Here is a 25,877-nt window from a genome sequence, read left to right on the forward strand (position 1 = left end):
TCTATTGTAGCTCTATGTATCTCTATGCATCTCTATTGTAGCTCTATGTATCTCTACGTATCTCTATGTATCTCTATGTATCTATGTATCTCTATGTAGCTCTTTATAGCTGTATGTAGCTCTATGTATCTCTATGTATCTCTACGTAGCTCTACGTGTCTCTACGTAGCTCTACGTATCTTTGTGTATCTCTATGTAGCTCTGTATCTCTATTGTAGCTCTATGTATCTCTATTTATCTCTATGTATCTCCATGTGTCTTGGTCGAACACTGGTGGTGATCTTCTTTGGTTCTTTCGGTAAAGTCACGTAGAATGAGAATAAAATAATAAATTGATAAAATAAAATAACACAATAATATTCTCACAACGTTTCAGCCACAATGCAAGCGGCCTTCATCAGGTGAAGGGACGAGACTGTCTGGTAGGACAGCGCTGGAGTGAAAGAGCCACGTTCAGATCACGACCTTTAAGCTGTGTGAGAGGAAACAAAGCGCCTTGACAAAGGAATTAGCATATAATTTAGCATTGAAATGGCTGAGTGATTAGCTTGTGACTGGTCACAGAAATAGCTATGTTAAAAGTTAAAGCATACACATCCGCAGAGGCACCCCTTGATAAAGGAATTAGCATAGAATTTAGCATTGAAATAGCTAAGTTAAAGCATACACATCCGCAGAGGCACCCCTTTACAAAGGAATTAGCATCGAATTTAGCATTGAAATAGCTGAGTGATTAGCTTGTAACTGGTCACAGAAATAGCTACGTTAAAGTCAGAGCATACACATTCACCGAGGCACTTAGTACAAATCAAACAGGAGAATTTAGCATTGAAATAACTAGGCGAATTTAGCATTGAAATAACTGAGTGATTAGCTAGTGACTGGTCACAGAAATGACTATGTTGAAGTCAAGGCCTACACATCTGAGCTATTCACAGTACTATATAGTGAACCAATAAAAAACTAAAATATAAATTACCTTAATGTTATCAATAAACTCTATATTCTCCAATCAGCTAAGCTACCAACAATAAGTCGTTATATATCACAATGCTATATGGCGAAAAAATGGGTGGATTCTTACCCTCAATTTTAGCACCACGGATAGCTACGGGCCCCGTTCAGATGGACGAGTTCATCCATGGTCGGAACAGAGGAGGGGGAGAGAGACAGCTGCGAGGCGCTATTATACTCCATGTTGTAAACCATACCATTAACCGTGGTGTGAGAGGTATTAAAAGTCAATGCTGGCGAAAGAGCTGCGGTCTGAAGGTCATCGTAAAATACAATTAATTAAGAACAGAAATGGTTTAAAACATCTTTCCAATGGTTACTAAGCCAGAATCCATCTTCTCGGTTGAAATTGTCTCTGTGCTTGTATATGTGAATGGCCTCATGAACGAATCTCTCATGGTAGCCGGTTGGTTTGCAGAGAACCTCCGTCTTGGAGAAGTCAATGTCATGCGAGCCCACTGAATTATAACAGTGATCTGCCACGGCAGAGGAGTTCGTCCTACCGTGTTTCAAGTCTGCTTTATGTTCGCGGATGCGGTCCGAGATATGTCGTTTGGTGAGACAAGGCCTTAAAGAAGGCTGTCTCTGGAGGAGGCCAAGCAGTCTCAAAGACAATGCGGTATATCAACATCGCTGCTCGGGAGACAAAGACAGCCGGGCGTGGTGTTGGCTTCCCCCTCGTGTACTGTTCTGGCCTTCACAGGTGCTCGCTTACAGCACTTCTCCCAACAGTCTGTTAAGGCTACACGGGGGATCTTTGTCTGTCTGTGTCTGTCTGTGTGTGTATCTATGTGTTATTGTGTATGTATGTATCTATGTGTCTGTGTGTGTCTGTGTGTGTATCTATATGTGTATCTATATGTGTATCTATATGTCTGTCTGTCTGTGTGTGTCTATCTCGGTCTTCTCGGCCATGGTCATTCCCTCCCTTCTCTACGCTTGTGAAACGTGGACCCCCCTAATGGAACATCTTCGCCGGTTAGAAACATTTAGGCTGGCCTGCCTACGATCCATCCTGGGTTTAACCAGGCTGGATTGTGTGAGGAGCTCACAAATCCTTGAAAGATCTGGGCACGGTCCCATCGGTGAGCTCCTCCGGCAGGCAAGGCTGCGTTGGCTGGGTCATGTAGCCCGCATGCCCAGCCACCGCATGCCGAAACAGCTTTTGTTTGGCCGGATCGAGGGGGCTAAACGGGCGCGGCACGGGCTAGAGAAGAGATGGAGTGACGTGGTACAGGAAGACGTGGAGCTGAGTGGACTTGCCGATGACTGGTACCAGCGGTGTCAAGATCGGCCTCTGTGGAGGAGGCTCGTGAAGGACGCTACTGGGCAGTTGGAGGTAGTCGCCCTCCAACAACAACGGAGGGCGGAGGAGCGACGCTCACAACAACGAGCGGAGTGCCGGGTGGCTAAAGCACAGCAGGTTGGCACAGTAGGGGGCACAGGTGGTGCATCAGCCAGTCATCTCTGTCATCTCAGTCAGTCGACCCGTGGCACCTGGGTCTGCCCCGTGACCCCCTGCCAGCGGGCGTTCGACACTTCACGTGGCCTCAAGGTGCACATGGCCTGGCACAAGCGTCGTGGTGACGTCACCGCCACTTAGTGGCGAGTGGCGGTTGTTGTTGTTGACTATCTGTGTCTGTGTGCTTGTGTAGGGGGGAAGCGAGGGTGACGATCCTACGTACCTCACCCCCAGGACCATGTCAATGCCCACACAGCCGCGCGTCGCTCCCCTCTCCTCGCCACCCTCGCTAGTGGGGGGCACGACCCTCGAGAACACGGTAAGACCTCACACCACCCTACACCACCCCACCCCACGCCACCATCTTATTTCTATGGACAGTCCTCGACTTACGAACGAGTTACGTTCCCAAAGAGCCGTTCGAATTGGCACGTTTTGTTTACGTGACAAAGCTCTTAATAATTGCCTGTGTGGGGTGGTGGTGGTGGTGGGCTAAGCAACACACATGTATATTTACGCGATTTAACCCCAAAACCTCCATTATGCATAATGTTGGTCGCAAAAGTTTACGTGTTAAACTAGCCGTTTGTAAGTTGTATTTGTTCGTGTCTCCCAGCTCGCTGTATAATTGTACGTATGGTCAGCATTGTCCAACGTGTTACAGTTCAATGTAAAAGGGAAGCGCTGTTATTAAACTCATAAATAAGAAGGAACATACATTTGTGTTTTGATTTGAAGCTTTCGTGACTGCAGGGATTCATATTCTTGGTTCTCTCGGTAAAGTCACGAAGAAGGGAAACAATAAAATAATAAGGCTATCCACATATACAAACACAGAGACAATTTCAACCGAGAAGATGGATTCTGGCTTAGCAATCATTGGAAGGATTTGATCAACCATTTCGGGTCTTAATTGATTGATCACGCTTACGGTGGCTTTCAGACCGCATCCATTATTTTTCGTCTCCCCCCTCCTTTTTTCCGAACATAGATGGACTCGTCCATCTGAACAAACTGTCAAATCGCTCTCCGTGGTGCTAACGTTAAAAAAAACGCCACTTTTTTCAAATTTTCTTGTTGTGGTTTTCACACCTGATGATGATTGCTTGTGTTGCAGTAGAAACGTCGTGAGAATTTTATTGTTTTATATTTTTATTATTTAATTGTTTCCCTTCTACGTGACTTTACCGAAAGAACCAAGAATATACATTTGTGTGTAACACAAACAGTCATCGACTTACGAACGAGTTATGTTCCCGAGAGCCTGGATGTGTTCATATCTCCGAACTCGACAATGAATTCACAAGAGGTTTTTGGGTTAGATCGCATGAATATTCCATCGCCTAATTAGTAAGGGGTTTGTCACGTAATCAAAATGTGCCAATTCGTTACTAGTTCAGCACTAACCGGTGTGTTGGAGAGTGAACCCACTACATTTACCATTCCAGTAGCCGTGACGTTTTGCCGGTAATTCCAACCAGCCAAAAAAACCTCTATTATTGATAATATGTTGTCGCTAAAGCCGACGTGTTAAATAGACATTTAATTGCACAAGCCCCATGGGAAGGAAAAAAAAACATTGCCCAAGCTCTGCCATCCAACGTTGATCGCGACGATAAATCCGTTGCAGGGCCCAGAGGAGGTGGCTGACGAGGTGGGGGGCAGCTACGTCTTCATGAGGGGCAATGACTACGTCCCCATGTGCCGGGGGGCACCCCCCACCCCCTGGATCCCGGCTGGGGGCCCCCAGCCGCTCCACCTCCACGGGGAGCGGCTCCCCCCGCAGCAGCAGCAGCAGCAGCTGGGTGGGTGTGGTGCGTTCGGTCTCACAGTGGGACTCTGTGTCTGTGTGTGTGGGTCTTTGTATCTGTATGTGTGTGACTCTGTGGGTCTGTCTCTTTGTCTCTGTCTTTGTCTCTGTGTGTGTTTCTGTGTGTGTTTCTGTGTGTGTGACACTGTGTGTGTGTGATTGTGTGTGTGACACTGTGTGTGTGTGACTGTGCGTGTGACACTGTGTGTGTTTCTGTGTGTGTGACACTGTGTCTGTGTTTCTGTGTGTGTGACACTGTGTGTCTGTTTCTGTGTGTGTGTGTGTGACACTGTGTGTGTGACTGTGTGTGTAGCACTGTGTGTGTTTCTGTGTGTGTGACACTGTGTGTGTGTTTCTGTGTGTGTGACACTGTGTGTGTGACACTGTGTGTGTGAGGAGCGGTAGTGTAGCGGTTAGCGCGCTGCGCTATGAACCTGGCGACCCGGGTTCGATTCCCGCTCACGGCCAACACCAGTGACGATTATCTGAACCGGTCCCGGGCCTTCCCTAGGTCGACTCAGCCTCAAATGAGTACCTGGTGCGGTGTGTAAACATTGCCACTAGGGAGACAAAGGCGGTCGGGCGTGGTGCTGGCCACCCACCCCCTCGTGTACTGTTCCGGCCTTCATAGGTGCTCGCTAACAGCACTTGCCCCTACAGTCTGTTAAGGCTATATGGGGGATCTTTGTCTTTGTGACACTGTGTGTGTGACACTGTGTGTCTGTTTCTGTGTGTGTGACACTGTGTGTCTGTTTCTGTGTGTGTGACACTGTGTGTTTCTGTGTGTGTGACACTGTGTGTGTGTGTTTCTGTGTGTGTGAGACGCTGCTGCTGAGACTGGAGCGTGCCACTAAGAGGTGGGGCCTTACCATCAGCCCCACCAAAACTAAGCACCTGCCTGGGTATTTTGTACCATCGGACACTCCACCCCCACAACTCCCAATCGGTGATGGGGCAGTTGTGGAGAGAGTGGAGAGTTTCCCATACCTGGGCAGTGTGCTTATGACTGGCTCCAGTTTAACAGCAGAGGTCTCACTCCGAATCAGTCAAGCGGCAATATCTTTTCATCGGTTGCGTAACGCTGTGTGGAAGCTACCTGGTCTGTCGCTCCGCACTAAGCTTCAGGTCTTCTCGGCCACGATCATTCCCTCCCTTCTCTACGCTTGCGAAACGTGGACCCCCCTAATGGAACATCTTCGCCGGTTAGAAACATTTAGGCTGACCTGCCTACGATCCATCCTGGGTTTAACCAGACTAGATTGTGTGAGGAGCTCACAAATCCTTGAAAGATCTGGGCAGGGTCCCATCGGTGAGCTCCTCCGGCAGGCAAGGCTGCGATGGCTGGGTCATGTAGCCCGCATGCCCAGCCACCGCATGCCGAAACAGCTTTTGTTTGGCCGGATTGAGGGGGCTAAGCGGGCGCGGCACGGGCTAGAGAAGAGATGGAGTGATGTGGTACGGGAGGACGTGGAGCTGAGTGGACTTGCCGATGACTGGTACCAGCGGTGTCAAGATCGGCCTCTGTGGAGGAGGCTCGTGAAGGATGCTACTGGGCAGTTGGAGGCAGTCGCCCTCCAACAACAACGGAGGGCGGAGGAGCGACGCTCACAACAGCGAGCGGAGCGCCGGGTGGCTAAAGCACAGCAGGTTGGCACAGTAGAGGGCACAGGTGGTGCATCAGCCAGTCATCTCAGTCATCTCAGTCAGTCGACCCGTGGCACCTGGGTCTGCCCCGTGACCTCCTGCCAGCGGGCGTTCGACACTTCACGTGGCCTCAGGGTGCACATAGCCTGGCACAAGCGTCGTGGTGACGTCACCGCCACTTAGTGGCGAATGGCGGTTGTTGTTGTTGTTGTCTGTTTCTGTGTGTGTGACACTGTGTGTGTGACACTGTGTGTGTGACTGTGTGTGTGACACTGTGTGTTTCTGTGTGTGTGACACTGTGTGTGTTTCTGTGTGTGTGACACTGTGTGTGTGTTTCTGTGTGTGTGACACTGTGTGTGTGTATGGGGAGCGATAGTGTAGCGGTTAGCGCGCTGCGCTATGAACCTGGCGACCCGGGTTCGATTCCCGCTCACGGCCAACACCAGTGACGATTATCTGAACCGGTCCCGGGCCTCCCCTAGGTTGACTCAGCCTCAAATGAGTACCTGGTGCGTGTGTAAACATTGCCACTAGGGAGACAAAGGCGGTCGGGCGTGGTGCTGGCCACCCACCCCCTCGTGTACCGTTCCGGCCTTCATAGGTGCTCGCTAACAGCACTTGCCCCTACAGTCTGTTAAGGCTATATGGGGGATCTTTGTCTTTGTGACACTGTGTGTGTTTCTATGTGTGTGACACTGTGTGTGTGTGACTGTGTGTGTGTCTCTGTGTGTGTCTCTGTGTGTGTTTCTGTGTGTGGGACACTGTGTGTGTGTTTCTGTGTGTGTGACACTGTGTGTGTGTTTCTGTGTGTGTGACACTGTGTGTGTGTTTCTGTGTGTGTGACACTGTGTGTGTGTGACTGTGTGTGTGACACTGTGTGTGTGACTGTGTGTGTGACACTGTGTGTGTGTTTCTGTGTGTGTGACACTGTGTGTGTGTGATTGACTGGCTCCAGTTTAACAGCAGAGGGCTCACTCCGAATCAGTCGAGCGGCAATATCTTTTCATCGGTTGCGTAACGCTGTGTGGAAGCTACCTGGTCTGTTGCTCCGCACTAAGCTTCAGGTCTTCTCGGCCATGGTCATTCCCTCCCTTCTCTACGCTTGCGAAACGTGGACCCCCTAATGGGACATCTTCGCCGGTTATAAACATTTAGGCTGGCCTGCCTACGATCCATCCTGGGTTTAACCAGACTGGATTGTGTGAGGAGCTCACAAATCCTTGAAAGATCTGGGCAAGGTCCATCGGTGAGCTCCTCCAGCGGGGAAGGCTGCGATGGCTGGGTCATGTCGCCCACATGCCCAGCCACCGCATGCCGAAACAGCCTTTGTTCGGCCGGATTGAGGGGGCTAGGCAGGCGCGGCACGGGCTAGAGAAGAGATGGAGTGATGTGGTACAGGAGGACGTGGAGCTGAGTGGACTTGCCGATGACTGGTACCAGCGGTGTCAAGATCGGCCTCTGTGGAGGAGGCTCGTGAAGGACGCTACTGGGCAGTTGGAGGTAGTCACCCTCCAACATCAACGGAGGGTGGAGGAGCGACGCTCAGAACAACGAGCGGAGCGCCGGGTGGCTAAAGCACAGCAGGTTGGCACAGTAGGGGGCACAGGTGGTGCATCAGCCAGTCATCTCAGTCAGTCGACCCGTGGTACCTGGGTCTGCCCCGTAACCTCCTGCCAGCGGGCGTTCGACACTTCACGTGGCCTCAGGTTGCACATAGCCTGGCACAAGTGTCGTGGTGACGTCACCGCCACTTAGTGGCGAATGGCGGTTGTTGTTGTTGTTGTTGTGTCTCTGTATGGGACTATGTGTGTGTGTGTGTGTCTCTGTATGTGTGTCTCTGTATGTGACACTGTGTGTGTGTATCTGTGTGTGACTGTGTGTGTGTGTCTCTGTATGTGACACTGTGTGTGTGTCTCTGTGTGGGACTATGTGTGTGTGTGTCTCTGTATGTGTGTCTCTGTATGTGACACTGTGTGTGTATCTGCGTGTGACTATGTGTGTGTGTGTCTCTGTATGTGTGTCTCTGTATGTGACACTGTGTGTGTGTCTCTGTGTGGGACTATGTGTGTGTGTGTCTCTCTATGTGTGTCTCTGTATGTGACACTGTGTGTGTATCTGTGTGTGACTATGTGTGTGTGTGTCTCTGTATGTGTGTCTCTGTATGTGACACTGTGTGTGTGTATCTGTATGTTACTATGTGTGTGTGTGTCTCTGTATGTGTGTCTCTGTATGTGACACTGTGTGTGTGTGTATCTGTGTGTTACTATGTGTGTGTATCCGGTGGGGAGCGGTAGTGTAACGGTCAGCGTGCTGTGCTACGAAACCGGCGATCCGAGTTCAATTCCCGCTCGTGACCAGTCACGATTAGTTGAAACATTCCTGGGCCTCCCCTGCGAATGGCCACATAGAATGTTCGAATGCTTGCTATGGGGGAGGGGGTACCAGCTCCTCTGTCGGGAGTTGAATGAGTACCGCTTGTATTCAGGAGGTCCGGTGGACTGGTTCTGGCTCCAGTCAATATGATGGGTGGACAGTCTTCTACTAGGGGCAGGAAACTGCCAAACAACAGGGAGTGGCTCTGAAGGCAGAATGGGAGCATGGCAGTGAGGTGTGGGAAGCTGTGAGTCCCAGGCTAATGTGGGTTCGCCTCCCCACCAACGGGAGGCGAGGAATGATGGTGGTGGTGGCTTACGCCCCCACCAAAGATGAACATAAGTGGAGGGATGCAGGCAAGGCCGAAGAGTCAGATGCCTTTTATGACTTCCTGTCCCAGGCGTTGGCTAAAATGGCCCCCTCGGGATAGAGTCATCCTGTTGGGTGACTTTAATGCCCGAGTGGGTCATGATGCAGGCACCTGGGCCGGAGTTATTGGAATGCACGGACCGGATCAGCTCAATAATATCGGTAGGGGGCTGCTAGACTCCTCTGCAGCCCATGGTTTTTCCAGCATCAGTGCATCCACACAACATCTTGGATGCATGCCGGCTCCAAGGAAAAACTTCTGCTGGACTATATAGTGATGGAACAGCAGATGCGGGCCCATGTCCTTGTCACCAGGACCTACCGTGGAGCTGATCTGCCCACTGACCATCTGCTTGTCATCTGTAAGATGCGCCTGCCACTCTTCCACTCCGGTGGTGGGTGTCCATCTAGAACTCCATTCAAACCCACAGCGGCCTGGTCTCAGTTAAGTCATGATAGTTGCAAGCAGGAATTTCAACATCTCTTGTAGCTCCACTCCCTCTGTCTGCAGCATTCCATGTCGGAGAATGAGGAGGCTTATCATAGCCTTCGCTCGGAGGTTCGGAGAGCCATGCCATGCTGCAAGGATGAGTGGTAGTGACGGGTTGCTGAGGAGATGAAATCTGCATCAGTAGCCCACGATTACAAATCACTCTTTAATTCCATAAAAAAAGTTACTTGTAGTGCCACAGCTATCATCATCTTTAGGGGAAATAATGGTGATCTGATCTCCGACCCCCAGGAACAGGTTTGCAGATTTTGCCGTGCACTTCTGTGAGGTCTTGAGGGAGGGGAAATTCCTCAGCTCAGAAAACATCGTGGGGCAAAGTGGGGATGACCCTGCTGAGCCTGCGGTGCCTCAAACATTGTAAGAAGAAGTAACCCCCTGTGGGCGGCTTACTGAGATGCCATCTGTTGAGGAAGTACGAACGGTGATCCAGTCTGTGACCAGGAAAAACACCGGGCAGAGATGACGACCAAAGCGAACTACTGAGGGAGGGTGGCATTTGTGTGCAGACTGCCCTATATGACATCTTTACAACTTCCTGGACTACTGAACTGGTTCTTTAAGGTTGGAAGAATGCCCTGGTGGTCCCCCTCTTGAAGAAGCTGCACCGTGCAGATTCTTAACAATCACTGAGGCATCACCCTCCTCATTGGACCTGGAAATGTCCTGGCAAAGATTATTCAACATTGCCTTGCCAGGCACGCTGAGGAAAGGCTTGCGGAGCTCCAATGTAGTTTCAGGCCCGGGCAGACGCCATATTCTCTGTTTGTCTGCTACAGCAGAGGTATAGAAAATTCCAACATGACCTACATGTCTGCTTTATTGACCTGGTCAAGGCCTATGATACCATCAATAGGCCTGGGCTCTGGGTTGTTCTTCTCACTTTCAGAGTCCCTGACTCTCTGCTCACGATCATTAAAGGCCTTCGTGATGGTGGGCAGGCCTGGGTAGATCTACATGCCTCTGTGTGTGACCCTATCTATGTTTGTGCCTGCATCTCTGCGTGTGACCATGCCTATGTGTGTGACGATGTCTCTGCGTGTACCCGTGTCTCTGCATGTTTCTGTGTCACTGTGTTGCGCCTGTGTCTCTGACCGTGTCTGTGTGTGTGCTCGTGTCTCTGTATCTTACCGTACCTCTATATCTGACCGTGTCTCTGTGTGTGCCCATGTCTCTGTGTCTGACCGTGTCTCTGTGTGTGCCCGTGTCTCTAAGTGTGCCCATGTCTCTACGTGTTCCTGTGTCCCTATGTCTGACCGTGTCTCTACGTGTTCCCGTGTCCCTATTTCTGACCGTGTCTCTAAGTGTGCCCATGTCTCTGTGTCTGACCTTGTCTCTGTGTGTGCCCATGTCTCTATATCTGACCGTGTCTCTACGTGTTCCCGTGTCCCTATGTCTGACCGTGTCTCTAAGTGTGCCCATGTCTCTGTGTCTGACCGTGTCTCTGTGTGTGCCCATGTCTCTGTATCTGACCGTGTCTCTGACCGTGTCTCTGTGTGTGCCCATGTCTCTGTGTGTGCTCGTGTCTCTACGTATTCCCGTGTCCCTATGTCTGACCGTGTCTCTAAGTGTGCCCATGTCTCTGTGTCTGACCGTGTCTCTGTGTGTGCCCGTGTCCCTATGTCTGACCGTGTCTCTGTGTGTGCCCGTGTCTCTATGTCTGACCGTGTCTCTACGTGTGCCCATGTCTCTGTGTCTGACCGTGTCTCTGTGTGTGCCCATGTCTCTGTGTGTGAACCGTGTCTCTAAGTGTGCCCGTGTCTCTGTGTCTGACCGTGTCTCTGTGTGTGCCCGTGTCTCTGTGTCTGACCGTGTCTCTATGTTTGACCGTGTCTCTAAGTGTGCCCGTGTCTCTGTGTCTGACCGTGTCTCTGTGTCTGACCGTGTCTCTGTGTGTGCCCGTGTCTCTGTGTCTGACCGTGTCTCTGTGTATGCCCGTGTCTCCGCATAGCCATGGTGGATCTGGTCCCAGGGATGATGTCTCTGTGAAAGCCACCGTCCATGTCTCTGTGTCTGACCGCGTCTCTGTGTCTGACCGTGTCTCTGTGTCTGACCGTGTCTCTGTGTCTGACCGTGTCTCTGTGTGTGCCCGTGTCTCCGCATAGCCATGGTGGATCTGGTCCCAGGGATGATGTCTCTGTGGAAGCCACCGTCCATGTCTCTGTCTCCTCCACCGATCAACCGTGACCTGAAGCCGGTGCGGCCCGGTAAGACGCTTGGCGGGCCACCGGTTTTATTACCAACGGCGGCAGCCATGCCACAATCTGCGGTTCAGTGAATCCTGGCGCAGCTAAGACACCGGTACGCGCGCATTCATCGCCAGTCCTGTGGGCTATTGTCACAAGCGTCTTCAGTCCCGTCCTGAACTCCTCGGCATGAAGGCTACCTGTCTAGTAAACAAAAAAACGTAAAATAAAGTAACATTGGTGATGTTTACACACCATGTACTCATTTGAGGCTGAGTGGATCTAGGGGAGGCCCAGTACCGATTCAAGTAACTGGTGTTGGCCGTGAGCGGGAATCGAATTTGGGTCGCCGGGTTCGTAGTGTAGCGCTAACCGCTGCACCACCGCTCCACCCCAGCCACTCACCCACCCACTTACCTACTCAGCACCCCAGCCACTCACCCACCCACTTACCTACTCAGCACCCCACCCACTCACCCACCCACTCGCCCACCCACCCAACCGCTCACCCACCCACCCACTCACCCACCCACCCACTCACCCACCCAGCCACTCACCCACCCACTCGCCCACCCACCCACCCGCTCACCCACCCACCCACTCACCCACCCAGCCACTCACCCACCCAGCCACTCACCCACTCGACCACCCACCCAGCCACTCACCCACCCGCCCGCTCACCCACCCAGCCACACATCCACCCAGCCACTCACCCACCCAGTCACTCACCCACCCAGCCACTCACCCACTCACCCACCCAGCCACTCACCCACCCACTCACTCACCCACCCAGCCACTCACCCACCCAGCCACTCACCCACCCAGCCACTCACCCACCCAGCCACTCACCCACCCAGCCACTCACCCAGCCACTCACCTCCTCAGCACCCCAGCCACTTCGTTGCACTATCATTTGTGGCCAGGTCGCTTCTGAAAAAGATCTTCACAGCTCAGTGGGCTTTAGGCTGGTAACATACAAAATAAAATAGTTTAGTTTGTGAAGAGTCTTTACGCAGATTCTGATTTGAAAACTCGCTTTTCCACGGTGGCATAAACACAATACGTCAGTCAGAGGCATCTCAGTAAGAATTTTAATTAAGTACATTTCATCATCGGTGCGGGTTGCTGCCCCCAGCAGCTCTTGGCCCAACAGTCTCGGCGAGGCTACATGGCGGTGGGGTACCTTTATCTTTGTGTGTGGGCAGGGGCGCAGACGCGGAGTGGCGGAGCCTCCCCCGGGCCTCAGGCAGAGGCACCGTGGAGCTCACCGAGGTGCGGACCGTAAGCCCGGCACAGCCACTCAGCACCATCACCACCATCACCACCATCATCACCATCACCACCATCATCACCACCACCGCCATCATCACCATCATCATCACCACCACCATCGTCATCACTATCGCCATCATCGCCAGCACCATCACCATCATCATGCTGCACCAACACCATCATCATCACCATCATCATCACCATCATCATCGCCACCTACTGGCAGCAGACTGATGCACAGGGACAGCTGCCCGCTGGGGGTGCCCCTTGGCTAGACCGTTAAGATGATTAATATTATTATGACAGCAACACCTCGACTACGAAGTCGAGGTGTTGGAGCTTCGTTTGTATATCAAAGCTTTGTATGGTGAATAACTTCTTGCAGCACTGATGCTGCCGTCGCCAGCCTTCGTAACTTACCATTTAACACTACAGACACTTCATAACTTACCATTTAACACTACAAACACTTCATAACTCACCATTTAACACTACAAACACTTCATAACTTACCATTTAACACTACAAACACTTCATAACTCACCATTTAACACTACAAACACTTCCTAACTTACCATTTAACACTACAAACACTTCCTAACTTACCATTTAACACTACAAACACTTCATAACTTACCATTTAACACTACAAACACTTTGTAACTTACCATTTAACACTACATACACTTCGTAACTTAGCATTTAACACTACAAACACTTCGTAACTTACCATTTAACACTACAAACACTTCGTAACTTACCATTTAACACTACAAACACTTGTAACTTACCATTTAACACTACAAACACTTCATAACTTACCATTCGACACTACAAACACTTCATAACTTACCATTTGTCACGAGAAACACTTAATAACTTACCATTTAACACTACAAACACTTCATAACTTACCATTTAACACTACAAACACTTTGTAACTTACCATTTAACACTACAAACACTTCATAACTTACCATTTAACACTACAAACACTTTGTAACTTACCATTTAACACTACAAACACTTCATAACTTACCATTTAACACTACAAACACTTCATAACTTACCATTTAACACTACAAACACTTCATAACTCACCATTTAACACTACAAACACTTCGTAACTTACCATTTAACACTACAAACACTTCATAACTTACCATTTAACACTACAAACACTTCATAACTTACCATTTAACACTACAAACACTTTGTAACTTACCATTTAACACTACAAACACTTCATAACTTACCATTTAACACTACAAACACTTTGTAACTTACCATTTAACACTACAAACACTTCATAACTTACCATTTAACACTACAAACACTTCATAACTCACCATTTAACACTACAAACACTTCATAACTTACCATTTAACACTACAAACACTTCATAACTTAGCATTTAACACTACAAACACTTAATATCTTACCATTTAACACTACAAACACTTCATAACTCACCATTTAACACTACAAACACTTCATAACTCACAATTTAACACTACAAACACTTCATAACTTACCATTTAACACTACAAACACTTCGTAACTTACCATTTAACACTACAAACACTTCATAACTTACCATTTGACACAAGAAACACTTCATAACTTACCATTTAACACTGCAAACACTCCATAACTTACCATTTGACACGTGAAACACTTCATAACTCACCATTTAACACTACAAACACTTTGTAACTTACCATTTGACACTGCAAACACTCCATAACTTACCATTTGACACGTGAAACACTTCATAACTCACCATTTAACACTACAAACACTTTGTAACTTACCATTTGACACTACAAACACTTCATAACTCACCATTTAACACTACAAACACTTTGTAACTTACCATTTAACACTACAAACACTTTGTAACTTACCATTTAACACTACAAACACTTCGTAACTTACCATTTAACACTACAAACACTTCATAACTTACCATTTAACACTACAAACACTTCATAACTTACCATTTAACACTACATACACTTAGTAACTTACCATTTAACACTACAAATACTTCATAACTTACCATTTGACACGAGAAACACTTCATAACTTACAATTTGACACGAGAAACACTTCATAACTTACCATTTAACACTGCAAACACTTAATTCACCATTCACATTGTAAACAAAGACAATTTACATTGAAAAAAAATGTGATACTGTAGAGTATTCAAGTAAATAAAACACTGACGCAAACAATAGAAGCGTCGTGTAGCGTAAACAAATATCTTCAGACTCGCCAGCAGAGTCTGGGCCGCAGCCGTGAGGTCGCATTGCCCACCAGATGCCACAGCTCTGGACACGCCGATTAGCCCAGGCGGATGTCGACGGACATTCTACAAGCCAAGAAGCCGTATCACTTGTCCTCATGAGATCCTCACTTAGCGCCAGAGATGGACAGTTGTATTTGTATCAGTGCTTGTATTAATTATCTTACTTAATTATTTTTTTTATCATGAACTTAATGGTAATTATGTGGGCACCACGGTGGCTAGGGGATGTTCACTACCTCGCCTGGTATACAGGAGGTTGTCGCTTTGATCCCGACGCTGACGTCGGCTATATTTGGAGTTTGCGGCTCTCTCTCTCCCCGTGGTGGTCGCGTGGATTTTTCTCCGGGTCTTCCGGTTTTTCGCTCCACATTTAGAATCAACATCACGAATTTAGATTACTTCGAGTTAAAGGCTCCCATAGACTTCAATGTTAAATACTCCCATAGACTTCAATGTTAAAGGCTCCCATAGACTTCAATGCTAATTACTCCCATAGACTTCAATGTTAAATACTCCCATAGACTTCAATGTTAAAGGCTCCCATAGACTTCAATGTTAAATACTCCCATAGACTTCAATGTTAAAGGCTCCCTTAGACTTCAATGTTAAAGGCTCCCATAGACTTCAATGTTAAAGGCTCCCATAGACTTCAATGTTAAAGGCTGCCATAGACTTCAATGTTAAAGGCTGCCATAGACTTCAATGTTAAAGGCTGCCATAGACTTCAATGTTAAAGGCTCCCATAGACTTCAATGTTAAAGGCTCCCATAGACTTCAATGTTAAAGGCTCCCATAGACTTCAATGTTAAAGGCTCCCATAGACTTCAATGTTAAAGGCTCCCATAGACTTCAATGTTAAAGGCTCCCATAGACTTCAATGTTAAAGGCTCCCATAGACTTCAATGTTCAAGGCTCCCATAGACTTCAATGTTAAAGGCTCCCATAGACTTCAATATTAAAGGCTGCCATAGACTTCAATGTTAAAGGCTCCCATAGACTTCAATGCTAATTACTCCCATAGACTTCAATGTTAAATACTCCCATAGACTTCAATGTTAAAGGCTCCCATAGACTTCAATGTTAAATACTCCCATAGACTTCAATGTTAAAGGCTCCCTTAGACTTCAATGTTAAAGGCTCCCATAGACTTCAATGTTAAAGGCTCCCATAGACTTCAATGTTAAAGGCTCCCATAGACTTCAATGTTAAAGGCTGCCATAGACTTCAATGTTAAAGGCTGCCATAGACTTCAATGTTAAAGGCTCCCATAGACTTCAATGTTAAAGGCTCCCATAGACTTCAATGTTAAATGCTCCCATAGACTTCAATGTTAAAGGCTCCCATAGACTTCAATGTTAAAGGCTGCCATAGACTTCAATGTTAAATACTCCCATAGACTTCAATGTTAAAGGCTGCCATAGACTTCAATATTAAATACTCTCATAGACTTCAATGTTAAAGGCTCCCATAGACTTCAATGTTAAATACTCCCATAGACTTCAATGTTAAATACTTCCATAGACTTCAATGTTAAAGGCTCCCATAGACTTCAATGTTAAATACTCCCATAGACTTCAATGTTAAAGGCTCCCATAGACTTCAATGCTAATTACTCCCATAGACTTCAATGTTAAATACTCCCATAGACTTCAATGTTAAAGGCTGCCATAGACTTCAATGTTAAAGGCTCCCATAGACTTCAATGTTAAAGGCTGCCATAGACTTCAATGTTAAAGGCTCCCATAGACTTCAATGTTAAAGGCTCCCATAGACTTCAATGTTAAAGGCTCCCATAGACTTCAATGTTAAAGGCTCCCATAGACTTCAATGTTAAATACTCCCATAGACTTCAATGTTAAAGGCTCCCTTAGACTTCAATGTTAAAGGCTCCCATAGACTTCAATGTTAAAGGCTCCCATAGACTTCAATGTTAAAGGCTCCCATAGACTTCAATGTTAAAGGCTGCCATAGACTTCAATGTTAAAGGCTGCCATAGACTTCAATGTTAAAGGCTGCCATAGACTTCAATATTAAAGGCTCCCATAGACTTCAATGTTAAAGGCTCCCATAGACTTCAATGTTAAAGGCTCCCATATACTTCAATGTTAAAGGCTCCCATAGACTTCAATGTTAAAGGCTCCCATAGACTTCAATGTTAAAGGCTCCCATAGACTTCAATGTTAAAGGCTCCCATAGACTTCAATGTTAAAGGCTCCCATAGACTTCAATGTTAAAGGCTCCCATAGACTTCAATGTTAAAGGCTCCCATAGACTTCAATGTTAAAGGCTCCCATAGACTTCAATGTCAAAGGCTCCCATAGACTTCAATGTTAAATACTTCCATAGACTTCAATGTTAAAGGCTCCCATAGACTTCAATGTTAAATACTCCCATAGACTTCAATGTTAAAGGCTGCCATAGACTTCAATGTTAAATACTCCCATGGACTTCAATGTTAAAGGCTCCCTTAGACTTCAATGTTAAAGGCTCCCATATACTTCAATGTTAAAGGCTCCCATAGACTTCAATGTTAAAGGCTCCCATAGACTTCAATGTTAAAGGCTCCCATAGACTTCAATGTTAAAGGCTCCCATAGACTTCAATGTTAAAGGCTGCCATAGACTTCAATGTTAAAGGCTCCCATAGACTTCAATGTTAAAGGCTGCCATAGACTTCAATGTTAAAGGCTCCCATAGACTTCAATGTTAAAGGCTCCCATAGACTTCAATGTTAAATGCTCCCATAGACTTCAATGTTAAAGGCTCCCATAGACTTCAATGTTAAAGGCTCTCATAGACTTCAATGTTAAAGGCTGCCATAGACTTCAATGTTAAAGGCTGCCATAGACTTCAATGTTAAAGGCTGCCATAGACTTCAATGTTAAAGGCTCCCATAGACTTCAATGCTAATTACTCCCATAGACTTCAATGTTAAATACTCCCATAGACTTCAATGTTAAAGGCTCCCATAGACTTCAATGTTAAATACTCCCATAGACTTCAATGTTAAAGGCTCCCTTAGACTTCAATGTTAAAGGCTCCCATAGACTTCAATGTTAAAGGCTCCCATAGACTTCAATGTTAAAGGCTGCCATAGACTTCAATGTTAAAGGCTGCCATAGACTTCAATGTTAAAGGCTGCCATAGACTTCAATGGTAAAGGCTCCCATAGACTTCAATGTTAAAGGCTCCCATAGACTTCAATGTTAAAGGCTCCCATAGACTTCAATGTTAAAGGCTCCCATAGACTTCAATGTTAAAGGCTCCCATAGACTTCAATGTTAAAGGCTCCCATAGACTTCAATGTTAAAGGCTGCCATAGACTTCAATGTTAAATACTCCCATGGACTTCAATGTTAAAGGCTGCCATAGACTTCAATATTAAATACTCCCATGGACTTCAATGTTAAAGGCTGCCATAGACTTCAATATTAAATACTCCCATAGACTTCAATGTTAAATACTCCCATGGACTTCAATGTTAAAGGCTGCCATAGACTTCAATATTAAATACTCCCATAGACTTCAATGTTAAAGGCTCCCATAGACTTCAATGTTAAAGGCTCCCATAGACTTCAATGTTAAAGGCTCCCATAGACTTCAATGTTAAATGCTCCCATAGACTTCAATGTTAAAGGCTCCCATAGACTTCAATGTTAAAGGCTGCCGTAGACTTCAATGTTAAATACTCCCATGGACTTCAATGTTAAAGGCTGCCATAGACTTCAATATTAAATACTCCCATAGACTTCAATGTTAAAGGCTCCCATAGACTTCAATGTTAAATACTCCCATAGACTTCAATGTTAAATACTTCCATAGACTTCAATGTTAAAGGCTCCCATAGACTTCAATGTTAAATACTCCCATAGACTTCAATGTTAAAGGCTCCCATAGACTTCAATGCTAATTACTCCCATAGACTTCAATGTTAAATACTCCCATAGACTTCAATGTTAAAGGCTCCCATAGACTTCAATGTTAAATACTCCCATAGACTTCAATGTTAAAGGCTCCCTTAGACTTCAATGTTAAAGGCTCCCATAGACTTCAATGTTAAAGGCTCCCATAGACTTCAATGTTAAAGGCTCCCATAGACTTCAATGTTAAAGGCTGCCATAGACTTCAATGTTAAAGGCTGCCATAGACTTCAATGTTAAAGGCTGCCATAGACTTCAATGTTAAAGGCTCCCATAGACTTCAATGTTAAAGGCTCCCATAGACTTCAATGTTAAAGGCTCCCATAGACTTCAATGTTAAAGGCTCCCATAGACTTCAATGTTAAATACTCCCATAGACTTCAATGTTAAAGGCTCCTTTAGACTTCAATGTTAAAGGCTCCCATAGACTTCAATGTTAAAGGCTCCCATAGACTTCAATGTTAAAGGCTCCCATAGACTTCAATGTTAAAGGCTGCCATAGACTTCAATGTTAAAGGCTGCCATAGACTTCAATGTTAAAGGCAGGCCATAGACTTCAATGTTAAATACTCCCATGGACTTCAATGTTAAAGGCTGCCATAGACTTCAATATTAAATACTCCCATAGACTTCAATGTTAAAGGCTCCCATAGACTTCAATGTTAAATACTCCCATAGACTTCAATGTTAAATACTTCCATAGACTTCAATGTTAAAGGCTCCCATAGACTTCAATGTTAAATACTCCCATAGACTTCAATGTTAAAGGCTCCCATAGACTTCAATGCTAATTACTCCCATAGACTTCAATGTTAAATACTCCCATAGACTTCAATGTTAAAGGCTCCCATAGACTTCAATGTTAAATACTCCCATAGACTTCAATGTTAAAGGCTCCCATAGACTTCAATGTTAAAGGCTCCCATAGACTTCAATGTTAAAGGCTCCCATAGACTTCAATGTTAAAGGCTCCCATAGACTTCAATGTTCAAGGCTCCCATAGACTTCAATGTTAAAGGCTCCCATAGACTTCAATATTAAAGGCTGCCATAGACTTCAATGTTAAAGGCTCCCATAGACTTCAATGTTAAATACTCCCATAGACTTCAATGTTAAAGGCTCCCTTAGACTTCAATGTTAAAGGCTCCCATAGACTTCAATGTTAAAGGCTCCCATAGACTTCAATGTTAAAGGCTCCCATAGACTTCAATGTTAAAGGCTGCCATAGACTTCAATGTTAAAGGCTGCCATAGACTTCAATGTTAAAGGCTCCCATAGACTTCAATGTTAAAGGCTCCCATAGACTTCAATGTTAAAGGCTCCCATAGACTTCAATGTTAAAGGCTCCCATAGACTTCAATGTTAAAGGCTCCCATAGACTTCAATGTTAAATACTCCCATAGACTTCAATGTTAAAGGCTCCCTTAGACTTCAATGTTAAAGGCTCCCATAGACTTCAATGTTAAAGGCTCCCATAGACTTCAATGTTAAAGGCTCCCATAGACTTCAATGTTAAAGGCTGCCATAGACTTCAATGTTAAAGGCTGCCATAGACTTCAATGTTAAAGGCTCCGATAGACTTCAATGTTAAAGGCTCCCATAGACTTCAATGTTAAAGGCTCCCATAGACTTCAATGTTAAAGGCTCCCATAGACTTCAATGTTAAAGGCTCCCATAGACTTCAATGTTAAATACTTCCATAGACTTCAATGTTAAAGGCTCCCATAGACTTCAATGTTAAATACTCCCATAGACTTCAATGTTAAAGGCTGCCATAGACTTCAATGTTAAATACTCCCATGGACTTCAATGTTAAAGGCTCCCTTAGACTTCAATGTTAAAGGCTCCCATATACTTCAATGTTAAAGGCTCCCATAGACTTCAATGTTAAAGGCTCCCATAGACTTCAATGTTAAAGGCTCCCATAGACTTCAATGTTAAAGGCTCCCATTGACTTCAATGTTAAAGGCTGCCATAGACTTCAATGTTAAAGGCTCCCATAGACTTCAATGTTAAAGGCTCCCATAGACTTCAATGTTAAAGGCTCCCATAGACTTCAATGTTAAAGGCTCCCATAGACTTCAATGTTAAAGGCTCCCATAGACTTCAATGTTAAAGGCTGCCATAGACTTCAATGTTAAAGGCTGCCATAGACTTCAATGTTAAAGGCTGCCATAGACTTCAATATTAAATACTCCCATAGACTTCAATGTTAAAGGCTCCCATAGACTTCAATGTTAAATACTTCCATAGACTTCAATGTTAAAGGCTCCCATAGACTTCAATGTTAAATACTCCCATAGACTTCAATGTTAAAGGCTCCCATAGACTTCAATGCCAATTACTCCCATAGACTTCAATGTTAAATACTCCCATAGACTTCAATGTTAAAGGCTCCCATAGACTTCAATGTTAAATACTCCCATAGACTTCAATGTTAAAGGCTCCCTTAGACTTCAATGTTAAAGGCTCCCATAGACTTCATTGTTAAAGGCTCCCATAGACTTCAATGTTAAAGGCTCCCATAGACTTCAATGTTAAAGGCTGCCATAGACTTCAATGTTAAAGGCTGCCATAGACTTCAATGTTAAAGGCTGCCATAGACTTCAATGTTAAAGCCTGCCATAGACTTCAATATTAAAGGCTCCCATAGACTTCAATGTTAAAGGCTCCCATAGACTTCAATGTTAAAGGCTCCCATAGACTTCAATGTTAAAGGCTCCCATAGACTTCAATGTTAAAGGCTCCCATAGACTTCAATGTTAAAGGCTCCCATATACTTCAATGTTAAAGGCTCCCATAGACTTCAATGTTAAAGGCTCCCATAGACTTCAATGTTAAAGGCTCCCATAGACTTCAATGTTAAAGGCTCCCATAGACTTCAATGTTAAATCCTTCCATAGACTTCAATGTTAAAGGCTCCCATAGACTTCAATGTTAAATACTCCCATAGACTTCAATGTTAAAGGCTGCCATAGACTTCAATGTTAAATACTCCCATGGACTTCAATGTTAAAGGCTCCCTTAGACTTCAATGTTAAAGGCTCCCATATACTTCAATGTTAAAGGCTCCCATAGACTTCAATGTTAAAGGCTCCCATAGACTTCAATGTTAAAGGCTTCCATAGACTTCAATGTTAAAGGCTCTCATAGACTTCAATGTTAAAGGCTGCCATAGACTTCAATGTTAAAGGCTCCCATAGACTTCAATGTTAAAGGCTCCCATAGACTTCAATGTTAAAGGCTCCCATAGACTTCAATGTTAAAGGCTCCCATAGACTTCAATGTTAAAGGCTCCCATAGACTTCAATGTTAAAGGCTCCCATAGACTTCAATGTTAAAGGCTCCCATAGACTTCAATATTAAAGGCTGCCATAGACTTCAATGTTAAAGGCTCCCATAGACTTCAATGCTAATTACTCCCATAGACTTCAATGTTAAATACTCCCATAGACTTCAATGTTAAAGGCTCCCATAGACTTCAATGTTAAATACTCCCATAGACTTCAATGTTAAAGGCTCCCTTAGACTTCAATGTTAAAGGCTCCCATACACTTCAATGTTAAAGGCTCCCATAGACTTCAATGTGAAAGGCTCCCATAGACTTCAATGTTAAAGGCTGCCATAGACTTCAATGTTAAAGGCTGCCATAGACTTCAATGTTAAAGGCTCCAATAGACTTCAATGTTAAAGGCTCCCATAGACTTCAATGTTAAAGGCTCCCATAGACTTAAATGTTAAAGGCTCCCATAGACTTCAATGTTAAAGGCTCCCATAGACTTCAATGTTAAAGGCTCCCATAGACTTCAATGTTAAAGGCTCCCATAGACTTCAATGTTAAAGGCTCCCATAGACTTCAATGTTAAAGGCTCCCATAGACTTCAATGTTAAAGGCTCCCATAGACTTCAATGTTAAAGGCTCCCATAGACTTCAATGTTAAAGGCTCCCATAGACTTCAATGTTAAAGGCTCCCATAGACTTCAATGTTAAATACTCCCATAGACTTCAATGTTAAAGGCTCCCTTAGACTTCAATGTTAAAGGCTCCCATAGACTTCAATGTTAAAGGCTCCCATAGACTTCAATGTTAAAGGCTCCCATAGACTTCAATGTTAAAGGCTTCCATAGACTTCAATGTTAAAGGCTCCCATAGACTTCAATGTTAAAGGCTGCCATAGACTTCAATGTTAAAGGCTCCCATAGACTTCAATGTTAAAGGCTCCCATAGACTTCAATGTTAAATGCTCCCATAGACGTCAATGTTAAAGGCTCCCATAGACTTCAATGTTAAAGGCTCCCATAGACTTCAATGTTAAAGGCTCCCATAGACTTCAATGTTAAAGGCTCCCATAGACTTCAATGTTAAAGGCTCCCATAGACTTCAATGTTAAAGGCTCCCATAGACTTCAATGCTAATTACTCCCATAGACTTCAATGTTAAAGGCTCCCTTAGACTTCAATGTTAAAGGCTCCCATAGACTTCAATGTTAAAGGCTCCCATAGACTTCAATGTTAAAGGCTCCCATAGACTTCAATGTTAAAGGCTGTATAGACTTCAATGTTAAAGGCTGCCATAGACTTCAATGTTAAAGGCTCCCATAGACTTCAATGTTAAAGGCTCCCATAGACTTCAATGTTAAAGGCTCCCATAGACATCAATGTTAAAGGCTCCCATAGACTTCAATGTTAAAGGCTGCCATAGACTTCAATGTTAAAGGCTGCCATAGACTTCAATGTTAAAGGCTCCCATAGACTTCAATGTTAAAGGCTCCCATAGACTTCAATGTTAAAGGCTCCCATAGACTTCAATGTTAAAGGCTCCCATAGACTTCAATGTTAAAGGCTCCCATAGACTTCAATGTTAAAGGCTGCCATAGACTTCAATGTTAAATACTCCCATGGACTTCAATGTTAAAGGCTGCCATAGACTTCAATATTAAATACTCCCATAGACTTCAATGTTAAATACTCCCATGGACTTCAATGTTAAAGGCTGCCATAGACTTCAATATTAAATACTCCCATAGACTTCAATGTTAAAGGCTCCCATAGACTTCAATGTTAAAGGTTCCCATAGACTTCAATGTTAAAGGCTCCCATAGACTTCAATGTTAAATGCTCCCATAGACTTCAATGTTAAAGGCTCCCATAGACTTCAATGTTAAAGGCTGCCGTAGACTTCAATGTTAAATACTCCCATGGACTTCAATGTTAAAGGCTGCCATAGACTTCAATATTAAATACTCCCATAGACTTCAATGTTAAAGGCTCCCATAGACTTCAATGTTAAATACTCCCATAGACTTCAATGTTAAATACTTCCATAGACTTCAATGTTAAAGGCTCCCATAGACTTCAATGTTAAATACTCCCATAGACTTCAATGTTAAAGGCTCCCATAGACTTCAATGCTAATTACTCCCATAGACTTCAATGTTAAATACTCCCATAGACTTCAATGTTAAAGGCTCCCATAGACTTCAATGTTAAATACTCCCATAGACTTCAATGTTAAAGGCTCCCTTAGACTTCAATGTTAAAGGCTCCCATAGACTTCAATGTTAAAGGCTCCCATAGACTTCAATGTTAAAGGCTCCCATAGACTTCAATGTTAAAGGCTGCCATAGACTTCAATGTTAAAGGCTGCCATAGACTTCAATGTTAAAGGCTGCCATAGACTTCAATGTTAAAGGCTCCCATAGACTTCAATGTTAAAGGCTCCCATAGACTTCAATGTTAAAGGCTCCCATAGACTTCAATGTTAAAGGCTCCCATAGACTTCAATGTTAAATACTCCCATAGACTTCAATGTTAAAGGCTCCCTTAGACTTCAATGTTAAAGGCTCCCATAGACTTCAATGTTAAAGGCTCCCATAGACTTCAATGTTAAAGGCTCCCATAGACTTCAATGTTAAAGGCTGCCATAGACTTCAATGTTAAAGGCTGCCATAGACTTCAATGTTAAAGGCAGGCCATAGACTTCAATGTTAAATACTCCCATGGACTTCAATGTTAAAGGCTGCCATAGACTTCAATATTAAATACTCCCATAGACTTCAATGTTAAAGGCTCCCATAGACTTCAATGTTAAATACTCCCATAGACTTCAATGTTAAATACTTCCATAGACTTCAATGTTAAAGGCTCCCATAGACTTCAATGTTAAATACTCCCATAGACTTCAATGTTAAAGCCTCCCATAGACTTCAATGCTAATTACTCCTATAGACTTCAATGTTAAATACTCCCATAGACTTCAATGTTAAAGGCTCCCATAGACTTCAATGTTAAATACTCCCATAGACTTCAATGTTAAAGGCTCCCATAGACTTCAATGTTAAAGGCTCCCATAGACTTCAATGTTAAAGGCTCCCATAGACTTCAATGTTAAAGGCTCCCATAGACTTCAATGTTCAAGGCTCCCATAGACTTCAATGTTAAAGGCTCCCATAGACTTCAATATTAAAGGCTGCCATAGACTTCAATGTTAAAGGCTCCCATAGACTTCAATGCTAATTACTCCCATAGACTTCAATGTTAAATACTCCCATAGACTTCAATGTTAAAGGCTCCCATAGACTTCAATGTTAAATACTCCCATAGACTTCAATGTTAAAGGCTCCCTTAGACTTCAATGTTAAAGGCTCCCATAGACTTCATTGTTAAAGGCTCCCATAGACTTCAATGTTAAAGGCTCCCATAGACTTCAATGTTAAAGGCTGCCATAGACTTCAATGTTAAAGGCTGCCATAGACTTCAATGTTAAAGGCTCCCATAGACTTCAATGTTAAAGGCTCCCATAGACTTCAATGTTAAAGGCTCCCATAGACTTCAATGTTAAAGGCTCCCATAGACTTCAATGTTAAAGGCTCCCATAGACTTCAATGTTAAATACTCCCATAGACTTCAATGTTAAAGGCTCCCTTAGACTTCAATGTTAAAGGCTCCCATAGACTTCAATGTTAAAGGCTCCCATAGACTTCAATGTTAAAGGCTCCCATAGACT

General features: G+C 44.7%; 2 protein-coding genes across 4 annotated transcripts in view; both read left to right on the plus strand.

The window, feature by feature from the left end:
* Positions 1 to 25,877, plus strand: part of LOC116957542 (uncharacterized) — a 305,854-nt gene that overhangs the window by 73,519 nt on the left and 206,458 nt on the right. The gene's annotated exons all lie outside the window — the stretch shown is intronic.
* The window catches only part of LOC116957517 (uncharacterized), a 98,872-nt gene that overhangs the window by 32,339 nt on the left and 40,656 nt on the right, over positions 1 to 25,877 (plus strand). For 2 of the 3 annotated variants that reach the window (XM_076056482.1, XM_076056481.1), the window contains exons 5-8: positions 2,670 to 2,795; positions 4,107 to 4,281; positions 11,286 to 11,387; positions 12,572 to 12,647. In XM_076056482.1, the coding sequence (XP_075912597.1) occupies positions 2,670 to 2,795; positions 4,107 to 4,281; positions 11,286 to 11,387; positions 12,572 to 12,647 (479 nt within the window). The remainder of the gene's footprint in view (positions 1 to 2,669; positions 2,796 to 4,106; positions 4,282 to 11,285; positions 11,388 to 12,571; positions 12,648 to 25,877) is intronic. The other variant, XM_032979722.2, reaches the window with a different exon arrangement.

This window comes from Petromyzon marinus, chromosome 76 (assembly GCF_048934315.1).
Source record: "Petromyzon marinus isolate PM22_M1 ecotype Great Lakes invasive population chromosome 76, UKy_Petmar_22M1.pri1.0, whole genome shotgun sequence".
Taxonomy (NCBI): Eukaryota; Metazoa; Chordata; class Hyperoartia; order Petromyzontiformes; family Petromyzontidae; genus Petromyzon; species Petromyzon marinus.